Source organism: Rhincodon typus, chromosome 13, assembly GCF_021869965.1.
Source record: "Rhincodon typus isolate 14 chromosome 13, sRhiTyp1.1, whole genome shotgun sequence".
NCBI lineage: Eukaryota > Metazoa > Chordata > Chondrichthyes > Orectolobiformes > Rhincodontidae > Rhincodon > Rhincodon typus.
In genome coordinates, this window is record NC_063344.1 from 52577150 (window position 1) to 52588371 (window position 11222).

An 11222-nucleotide genomic window follows, 5' to 3' on the forward strand; every position below is an offset into this window, starting at 1 on the left:
TCTGAGAAGTTGTGAACTGATCTCCAGAAGCATGCCTCATTCCAATGATTCACTTCTCCCAGTCATGCAGAAAAATATCTTATGGAGCTTTAAATTCCTAGCAGTTCTCTTTCCTTAACTGGTCACCACCAGCATTCTGCCTGGTGAACACAGAACACTTATTTCTTGCTAATCACACTTGCACTTGTCTTTCTGCCTCCCTGGATTCATTCTATTCTTTCTATCAATCTTTCTTTCTATTCCTCTCTTCCCACCTCCCCCCCCCCCCCCCCGCCACACCCCACAAACATTCTCCTTCCCCCCACCTTGTCCCTCCTTCCCCTCCCCCGCCACCTTGTCCTTCCCTCCTCCTTCTTTGTTGCGCAGCCATCCCCCCCAACCCTGTTCAGTCTCTAAGACAGAGAGTCTGCAGTAACAAGAAAATCTCCTCCTGCCTTTGTCTTCATGTGTTAAACCTGGCACGGAGGTCTGGTGGAAAGAGGAATCCAAGTCAAAAGAGAATATGTCCAAGGTATGAGGATGCTTGACACTCTATTAAGAAACCATGCCATTTCCCTGGGCCTCCTTTGAAGTCATTATTTCCCAACCTCTCCTTCTGAAATTTGCAAAAGTGGATAAAAACTTATTGTGGTGAAAGGGTGAGAATTCTGCAGTGCATGGCTCATCTTCTGATGATGTAAAGAACAAAGGGGCAGCAGGTACGTGAGTTACACGCCATTCAAAGTGACTCTCTCTGAGTCACATGCTGTGCTCACCTGGAAACATAACAAAGTACTTTCATCATCATTGGATTAGACTCCCGGTTCTCTCCTTTCCTCCCTTTCTCCAGATGGATTGCAACAGTTCCAAAAGACAGGTCAACATCACCTTCTCGAAGATAATTAGGGATAGGTAGTAAATGCAAAACTTGCCAACATTGGGATATAGAGATCTATAGCACCAATAAAAGCCTTTTGGCCCATCAAGTCTGTGCCAATCAAAAGCAATCACCCAACTATTCTAATCCCATTTTCCAGTACCTGGCCCCTAGCCTTGTATACCTTGGTATCATGAGTGCAGATCTAAATACTCCTTAAACATTATAAGGGTTTCTGCTTGTACCACCCTTAAAGGTAGTCAGGGCCAGTCTCCCATCACTCTGGCGAATATTTCTTTTCCTGAATTTTTTTGTCATTAATTTTTATAAATCCATTCTGAACATTCAGCCTGAAACAATAATTGCTTAGTAGGGAGAAATTCACCTTTAGGTTCAGCTGGCAGCGAGACATGCTGCATATCATTTGGGGAAATAAATAGCAAATGATTTATGCTCAAAGTTCATGTTCAACGCGTAAATGATTGGACCACAAAAAAATACACAATTTCAACTTGACTGTGCTTTGAACTATTACTCTGAATCTAACTGGTAGGGTAAATTCTGTATGACCCCAAGACATTGGCAGCAGTGCCTTGCACATCAATAAAACATGGGCCATGTGCCTGATATCATGTGGGTGTGATGATGCATAATATTCCAACTTGGTGTTTCTGGTACCTTAACTTGTGATAAGTCTGGGAAAGTTCATTTAATTATCATAGTTTTCAAGAGGTTTCTCAAATGGAAATATAATTTTATAAATAGTAAACTAACAGCTAAACCATTGAAATATTTCCTAAATAATTTAGCATTGTCTCAGTGAGATGCAACTTGTGGTTATCTCAAAGTGCTTTAAAGCTGTTGAGCTATAGATATTACAGCTTTTATTCAATTGTTTTCCACTCGGTATAGCTCAGAGTGGTAATTAACCAGAAAGCAAGGTAGCAGAGAGCAACGCTGCTGCGGCATTCCACCATATATGTGCTGCCTCCATGAGAAATGGAGGGAAAGGGATAAGCTATTCAAATCTTTGAGCCCATTCTACCATCCAATCAGATCATAAATGTTTGTCATACAGCACGGAAATGGACACTTTGATCTAACTCACCCATGTCAACCAAGTTCCCAAACTAGTCCCATTTGCTTGCATTCAGCCCATATCCTTCTAAATCTTTCTTATTCATGTACCTATCCGAATGTCTTTTAAATGTACCTACATCTACCACTTCCTCTGGCTGTTCATTCCACATATGAACCACCCTTTTTATGACAAAGTTACTCCTCAGGTCCCTTTTTAAATCTTTCTCCTCTCACCTTAAAAAAAAATGCCCTCTAGTTTAGAGCTCCCCTACCCTAGGGTAAAGACTCTTGCTATTCACCTTATCTATGCCCCTCATGACTTTATAAACCTCTATAAAGTCACCCCTCAACCACGTACACTCCAGTGAAAAATAAATCCATTTATCCAACTTAGTTCCATAATTGTTATACTCTTCCTTAAAAATAAAACAACCTACACGTTGAAAGTTTCAATTGACATCAGCTGAACAGCATTTTGAGGGAGACCGTTCCAATTTTGACCTTGATTTGTGCGCAGCTATGTTTCCTGACATCATCACTGAATGGCTTCGCTGTAATTTTAAAACTATGCTCCCTTGTTCTGGTTTCTCCCACTAGGGGAAATAGTTCCTTTCTGTCTACTCTGTCAAATTGTTTGATCATTCTAAATGCCGGAGATAGATCGCCCCTTAATTTTCTATGCTCAAGGAAATACAAGCTTTTTCTATGCAACAGGCCCTGATGATCTTTATGTTTTTGGCCCCGGTATAATAACATTTTATTTGACTGATGTACTCAGTCTTGGCTACATACGCTATTGAATACACATGGCTATATAATTCAGAGCAGACTCAAAGAAGTGGGAAATATTGTTTTAAAAAGAGGGTTTTAAAAATATTTAAGTCTATTTATATCTCATCCTCTCTGGTGTAACTGCAAGACAGAGTATAGAGAAAGCAAAGCAGTTTTGAATGGAGACAACAAGGTGCAGGGCTGGATGAACACAGCAGGCCAAGCAGCATCATAGGAGCAGAGAGGCTGATGTTTCGGGCCTAGACCCTTCATCAGAAAAGGGGGAGGGGAAGGGGGTTCTGAAATAAATAGGAAGAGAGTGGGAGGCGGATAGAAGATGGATAGAGGAGAGGATAGGTGGAGAGGAAACAAACAGGTCGAAGAGGCGGGGATGGGGCCAGTAAAGGTGAGTGTAGGTGGGGAGTTAGGGAGGGGATAGGTCAGTCCAGGGAGGACGGACAGGTCAAGGGGGCGGGATGAGGTTGGTCGGTAGGAGATGGAGGTGCGGCTTGAGGTGGGAGGAGGGGATAGGTAGGAGGAAGAACAGGTTAGGGAGGCAGGGACGAGCTGGACTGTTTTTGGGATGCGGTAGGGGGTGGGGAGATTTTGAAACTTGTGAAATCCACATTGATACCATTGGGCTGCAGGGTTCCCAAGCGGAATATGAGTTGCTGTTCCTGCAACCTTCGGGTGGCATCGTTGTGGCACTGCAGGAGGCCCAGGATGGGCATGTCGTCTGAGGAATGGGAGGGGGAGTTGAAATGGTTCGTGACTGGGAGGTGCAGTTGTTTATTGCGAATCGAGCGTAGGTGTTCTGCAAAGCGGTCCCCGAGCCTCCGCTTGGTTTCCCTGATGTAGAGGAAGCCACACTGGGTACAGCGGATGCAGTATACCACATTAGCAGATGTGCAGGTGAACATCTGCTTGATGTGGAAAGTCTTCTTGGGGCCTGGGATGGGGGTGAGGGAGGAGGTATGGGGGCAGGTGTAGCACTTCCTGCGGTTGCAGGGAAAAGTGCCGGGTGTGGTGGAGCTGGAGGGGAGTGTGGAGCGGACAAGGGATTCACGGAGCGAGTGGTCCCTCCAGAAAGCAGATAAGGGTGGGGAGGGAAAGATGTCTTTGGTGGTGGGGTCGGATTGCAGATGGCGGAAGTGTCGGAGGATGATGCGTTGGATCCGGAGGTTGGTGGGGTGGTACGTGAGGACGAGGGGGATTCTTTTTTGGTTCTTATTGCGTGGATGGGGTGTGAGGGATGAGGTGCGGGAGATGTGGGAGACACGGTTGAGGGCGTTCTCGACTACTGAGGGGGGGAAGTTACGGTCCTTGAAAAACGAGGACAACTGAGATGTACGGGAGTGGAATGGCGGAGGCGAAGGAATTGGGAATAGGGGATAGCATTTTTGCAGGAAGGTGGGTGGGAGGAGGAGTATTCTAGGTAGCTGTGGGAGTCAGTGGACTTGAAATGAATATCGGTTTCGAGGTGGTTGCCCGATATGGAGACAGAGAGGTCCAGGAAGGGGAGAGAGGTGTTAGAGATGGTCCAGGTAAACTTAAGGTTGGGTTGGAAGGTGTTAGTGAAGTGGATGAACTGTTCGAGCTCCTCGTGGGAGCACGAGGCGGCGCCGATACAGTCATCAATGTAACGGAGGAAGGGGTGGGGTTTAGGGCCGGTGTAGGTACAGAAGAGGGATTGTTCCACGTAACCTACAAAGAGGCAGGCGTAGCTTGGGCCCATGCGGGTACCCATGGCTACCCCCTTTGTCTGTAGGAAGTGGGAGGAATTGAAAGAGAAGTTGTTGAGTGTGAGGACGAGTTCGGCTAAGCGGATGAGGGTATCAGTGGAGGGGGACTGGTCGGGCCTGCGGGACAGGAAGAAGTGGAGGGCTTTAAGGCCATCTGCATGGGGAATGCAGGTGTAGAGGGACTGAACGTCCATGGTAAAGATGAGGTGTTGGGGACCGGGGAATTAGAAGTTCTGGAGGAGGTGGAGGGCGTGGGTGGTGTCACGGACATAGGTAGGGAGTTCCTGGACCAAGGGGGAGAAAATGGAGTCTAGATAGTTGGAGATCAGTTCGGTGGGGCAGGAGCAGGCGGAGACAATGGGTCGACCAGGGCATTCCGGTTTGTGGATTTTGGGAAGGAGATAGAAGCGGGCAGTGCGAGTTTGGGGAACGATGAGGTTTGAGGCCGTGGGTGGGAGGTCACCTGAGGTGATGAGGTTGTGGATGGTTTGGGAGATGATGGTTTGGTGCTCAGGGGTGGGGTCATGATCAAGGGGGCGGTAGGAGGAGGTGTCGGAGAGTGGCGTCTGGCCTCGGCGATGTAGAGGTCAGTGCGCCATACTACAACTGCGCCTCCCTTGTCCGCGGGTTTTATGGTGAGGTTGGGATTGGAGCGGAGGGCTGCACGTTCTGCGGGGGAGAGGTTGGAGTGGGTGAGAGGGGTGGAGAGGTTGAGGCGATTGATGTCTCGACGGCAGTTGGAGATGAAGAGGTCGAGGGAGGGTAGGAGGCCTTGGGGTGGTGACCAGGAGGAGGGGGTGTGTTGGAAGCGGGACAAGGCGTCAGTAGAGGGAGGGTTAGGTTGAATGGAGGTGGCTGAGATCTTGCTGGAAGGTCATCGAGATCTTTTGCTCTTTTCAAGAAAGCCCACTGAACAAGTGCTACTCAGACACATAACTAGAGACTGGCAGGCCTTCCCTCACTGGCACTGAGGGCCCCAGAAATAGAATTTATACCTGCCAAGAGCTGCTGGCTAATCAAAGGCTGGCAGCTACTTTGAACTACAATGCCAGGGGGTGCTGGTTGCTGCTGATACAACACCCAAACAAAGCCCATCATTGCTGGATCCCAGACTACAGAGATCCCCTTGAGCTCCCTGGCCCCCTGCTGGCCCCCACACTTTTTTTTCACACAGGCAGCTTTTGTCCTGTTATGAGGAAAGTAATGAGGTTTTTGATTGTCAAAACTTTCATTTTCACTTCTGTTTTTCTCTGTCATTGATTTTTTTTCTTATTCTCTTCACTTCTGCCTGCAGCTGTGTGTTAATTTTCTTTTCTACACATTCACATAGTTACTTGGGGTGAGAGATTTGGTCATTGGGCACCTTTTGTGTGACTGCATTTCTATGTCTATCTATTGTGATGATCTTTGACCTGGAAGCAATGCACTAAGGGAGGAAAAAAAACAAGCGTAATTTCTTTGAAAGGTCTATGGAATTGGTAATCGTTTTTTGGGAAGAAAAATGTTAAGCTTTTGCATCAATTCTAAATGGATCAAGTATCATTTTCCTGGGTAATATGAAATACTGAACCATATGAACATGGAATTAGTGTTAAAAGGATAAAAAGTTAAGAAAACTGTGTGGCTGGAATATACAAAAGAGAGCTGCAAGCACAAAGACAGCCACATGCTATGGAATTGAAGAGCAAAGGTGACCAGGACAGTATAGAGAGTATAGGCGGTACTTTAAAAAAATTAGAAGGGGCAAAGAGGAGCCACAAAATATCTTTGCCGATATGATTAAGAAGAACCCCAATGCATTTTGTAAATGTATAAAGAGAAAGAGGACTACAAGGGAATGGGTGTAACCTGTTAGAAATCAAAGGGACACTTTGTGTGTGGAGTCAGTGGATGTTTATGAGGTCTTAAATTAATATTTCTCATCTGTATTCAAAGAGGGGAAAGATATTGTAGCTTAGGATTTCACTTGGGATGATGAGGTTCTAGAACAAATTAAGATTAATAAGGGGGAGGTATTACATGTTTTGGTGGGCATACAAATGCGTAAATCCCCTGGACCTGCTGAGGTGTATACCAGGCTGCTATGGGATTGCTGGGGCCCTGGGGGATATAATTAATACTTAGGTGGCCACAGGCAAAGTGCCAAGTGACTGGAGGATGGCTAATGTGGCTCCTTTGTTCAAGAAGGGCAACAGAAATAGGCCGGGTGATCACAGACTAGTTTGTCTGACGTTACTGGTGGGGAAATTATTGGGAAAAAGTTCTGAAGGACAGGATTAATCTGTACTTGGAAAGACAGGGATGGATTAGGGATGGTCAGCAGTCTGACCAATTTAGTTGAGCTTTTTGAAAAGGTGACTAAATATAGTTGTTTGGTTTAAATGGACTTCAGTAACACCTTTGGCAAGGTCCCATGTAGAAGGTTAGTCCAAAAGGTAAGAGCCGATAGGATCCAAGGCAAATTGGTAAATTGAATCCAAGATTGGCTTAAAAATAGAAGATAAAGGGTGAAGATGGAGGGCTGTTTTGGTATTTGGAACCCTATGACGAGTGGTGTACCAGAGGGATTGGTGCTGGGACACTTGCTGTTTGTTATGTGCATTAACAATTTGAATGTGAACATAGAAGGTACAATTTGTAAGTTTGCAGGTTAAACGAAAATTGGTGGTGGTATTGATGGTGAGGAGGATGGGCTCAGGCGACAGTCTAATATTGATCAGCTGGTAAATTAGGTAGAACAATGGCAGATGGAATTTAATCCTGATATGTGCGAGGTAGTGATATACAATAAATAGTAGCTCCCTAGGAAGTACTAAGGAACAAAGGGACCTTGGTGCACAAGTCCATGGATACCTGAAGGTGTCAGCACAGGTCGACAGGGCGGTAAAGAAGGCATATGGGATGCTTGCCTTCGTTAGTCAGGGCGTAGAATATAGGAGCAAGGAAGTTTTGTTACACCTATTTAAAATTGGTACTTTAGTGGACAGTGAAGGAGCTTATCTAAGGGTCCAATGGGTCCAACTTGATCAGTGGGCCAAGGAATGGCAGATGGAGTTTAATTTGAATAAATATGAGGTGTTGCTTTTTGGTAAGACAAACCAGGGCAGGACTTGCACTGTTAATAGTAGGGCCCTGGGGAGTGTTGTCAAACAGAGACCTAGAAGTCTCAGTGGACGTTTTTCCTGCTTGTCAGAAAATAAGACAAGAACTCTTGGAGATATTACCTGAGCTAGCTTTAAGGCCAGAAACCTGAAAAGCTGGGTGAAGAGTTCAGAAATGCTAAAAAGCTTTTCCCAGAAGTGACCAAACCATGAACCAGTATGTTATTGGTTGGTTGATTGAAAAGGAACTTTGAAAACTTGTACCATCAAGACTGTCATAACCAAAGAGGGAGAGGGTTGGTAGAACTATGCCTTTAATGATGATAATTGTATCCATGAAACCTGGAGGTGAAAGCTGTTGTCAGATGTTGTCACGTACCCTTCATGTATATAATGCCATATTTCTGGAGGGAGTGGTGAAAATGTTTGTGATTATGTAAGATGTGTTGCTGAATGGACTATCAATATGAAATTTAAAATTTTATTTTAAGTATTTGCCGGTTAATTCTTGTTTAATTTGCATTGGTTCTGATTTCATTAAACTGAAAGTGGTTACTTAGATCTGCAATTTTCCTATGGGAATCCTAACACTGTATAAATAGCCTATCTAGAAGTGTGTAATAGGTGGCTGTCATGAAACAAATGTGACAATAATATTTGCTGGGTGCAAAGAAAGTACCAACAGTGTTGTACTTCCACAGCATATAGGTAGGTTGTCAATGTGGCTTGAGAAGCCATTAGAAAAGTATACTTTGCCTGTGTTATGAAGGCTTCATGTCACATAGAAACTGCTTGATAAATCATTGTCAGCTTCCCAGCAGGTTCCTAGGTGAGCACCCACACCCCCGCCCCTGCCACAACACCCAAGATGGGTGCTATGTGGCTCACAGAGGAGGTGCCCTCGAAGGTATACCACAAGGATCTGTTCTGGGTCCTCTTCTATTTGTGATTTTGTAAATGATTTGGATGAAGGAGTGGAAGGATGGATTAGTAAGTTCGCGGACGATACGAAGGTGGGTCGAGTTGTGGATAGTGCGGAGGGCTGTTCTAGGTTGCAAAGGGACATTGATAGGATGCAGAGCTGGGCTGAGAAGTGGCAAATGGAGTTTAACCCTGAAAGGTGTGAGGTGATTCATTTTGGAAGGACAAACTTGAAAGCAGAATACAGGGTTAATGGAAAGATTCTTGGCAGTGTGGAGGAGCAGAGTGATCTTGGGGTTCATGTCCACAGTTCCCTGAAAGCTGCCATCCATGTGGATAGAGTTGTTAAGAAGGCGTATGGTGTGTTAGCTTTCATTAATAGAGGGATTGAGTTCAAGAGCCGTGAAGCTATGCTCCAGCTATACAAAAGCCTGGTTCGGCCAAATCTGGAGTATTGTGTCCAGTTCTGGTCGCCTCATTACAGGAAAGATGTGGAAGCGTTGGAAAAGGTGCAGAGGAGATTTACCAGGATGTTGCCTGAAATGGAGGGAAGGTTTTATGAGGAAAAGTTGAGAGAGCTAGGGCTTTTCTCTTTAGAATGACAAAGGGTGAGAGGTGACTTGATAGGGGTATACAAAATGATCAGAGGTATAGAGAGTGGACAGCCAGAGACTTTTTCCGAGGGTGGAGTTAGCTATAGGGGAGATGTCAGAGGTAGGTTCTTTACTCGGAGTGGTCGGGACGTGGAATGCATTGCCGGAGAGGGTAGTGGAGTCGGCCTCATTAGGGGCATTTGAGCAGCTATTAGATAGGCATATGGATGATAGTATAAGGTAGGGGTGGAGGTTTGATAGACCTTAGGATTAGGGTAAAAGTTCGGCACAACATCGTGGGCCGAAGGGCCTGTACTGTGCTGTACTGTTCTATGGTCTATGTATGCACCTTCCTTGCAAGCTTAGCTGCCACACTGGTACAGTCACACTGCAGCCTCTCTGGGGCTCAGTCCTCAGTTGGATGATAATGGTCTGTTAATTAACATTAGCTGGCAAAATGTCAATCCAGATTCCACCACCTGTCAAAGCAGGGGCAGCCTCAAGGCTGACAAAAATCAGCCCCGTGTATTCATATGATGGATAGTTATTGCATTCTCGGTGTTTGCATGTACAAATGTTTGACAATATTGAACTTTCGCTGAGCCTTTTATACAGTCTTTTTTCTGTGTATGCATTTATTGGAGAGAATGTCTTATGAAAATGGAATTTTACACGGAGCCTGCAGATTTTTATGAAACAAAGTTGTCAATATTGACATTTCCTGAATTTGACAGGTTTCCACTAAAAAGTTTTAAGTTGGAAGAGGACCAGTCCTTACTTTACTGAAGCACCCAAGGATGATAAACCGGGTAATCAAACATACTCTTCGAAACTATTCGATTGCTGATCAGATGGAACTGGACGATAAATGTTGCTTGAAAGTACTTTCACGTGACTTTGGTTTATATATTGTAGCATTTACAGTTAACAACTTGTGTTGGTCACATGCATGAAATGTACTTTGAAAGATCTGAATCAAGCTGTTTGCTACATTGAAAGATTACATTAACTTAAGCTCATTCATATTCAGGTGGAAAATATGGCTGAATGCTGACAGTCCTGCATCTGAATTGGAAGGTTGAGTTCAAGTCTCACTCCAAAAATGAAAACTTAAACTAGACTGACACTTCAGAAGTGCCATCAATGGTTGAGCTGTTACACAAAGCCTACCCCTCAGCTGAATTTAAAATATCCAATGGCCCTCTTTGTTCAAAGAGACGGAGAGTTCTGTCTCACATCCAGGTCAATATTTGTCCCTCAAACAACAGCCACTGAAAGGAAAATTACTTTGATATTGCACTTCTGTTTGTATCAGCTTGGCGTGTTCAAATTAACTGTGATTCTTTAAATCCATTCAAGGCCTTGCTGGCTAAGACAGCATTTCTTGCCCATCCCTAGTTGCCCTTGAGAAGGTGACGGTGATCTGCCACCTCAAACTGCTGCAATCCATGTGCTACTGGTAGATCCACAATGCCATTCGGGAGTTTCAGGATTTTGACCCAGCAACACTTAAGGAATGGCAATTTTATTCCAAGTTGGGTTGATGAGCAGCTTGGAGGGGAGCTTGCAGGTGATGCTGATCTCCTACATTGCAATTTGACAATACTTTTAAAGGTACTTCATTGGCTGTAAAACACTTTGGTATATACTGAAATTGTGACAGGTGCTACATAATGCAAGTTCTTTCTATTTTACTTAATTTTGCTTGTGGTATTTAAAAGAAATTAGCATAAATAAAATTTGAGTCTAATTGTTCATCTGCCATCCATTTTGCTCATTTCAGATGATACAAAGTGGAGATTTAGTTTGCCAGAATAGTGCAACAAAAATTTAAAAAATTAAAAGCACGATTTGAAACACAATTTCTGAATTTTCAATTACAATTTCAACTTGCATAATTTTCTCAGTTGGGACCTCCGTTGTTATGGGGTAAGAAAAAATTAGAGAAGGTATGACTCACTGAATTGCTTCATATTCTTAGGCTGCATTAAATCTTAATTTTTTTCAACTATGTTTTAACTTCCTAATTTTTTTTAAAGAATCCCCTCTATTTAGTAAAAATGTAAGCAATTTTTGGTCAATAACTAATGAATTTATTTCACTTTCAGGACTTGTGTTGTTTGAACAGCTAATAAGCTATTAAAAATGTTTGTGCCCT

General features: G+C 44.1%; 1 protein-coding gene across 1 annotated transcript in view; it reads left to right on the forward strand.

Annotated features, from left to right (window-relative positions):
- Positions 1–10819, forward strand: part of LOC125484706 (tripartite motif-containing protein 42-like) — a 28998-nt gene extending 18179 nt beyond the window's left edge. The window contains exon 5 of the mRNA XM_048604509.1: positions 9799–10819. Coding sequence (XP_048460466.1) covers positions 9799–9819 — 21 coding nt within the window. The 3' untranslated portion in view covers positions 9820–10819. The remainder of the gene's footprint in view (positions 1–9798) is intronic.
- Positions 10820–11222: the final 403 nt, after the last annotated feature.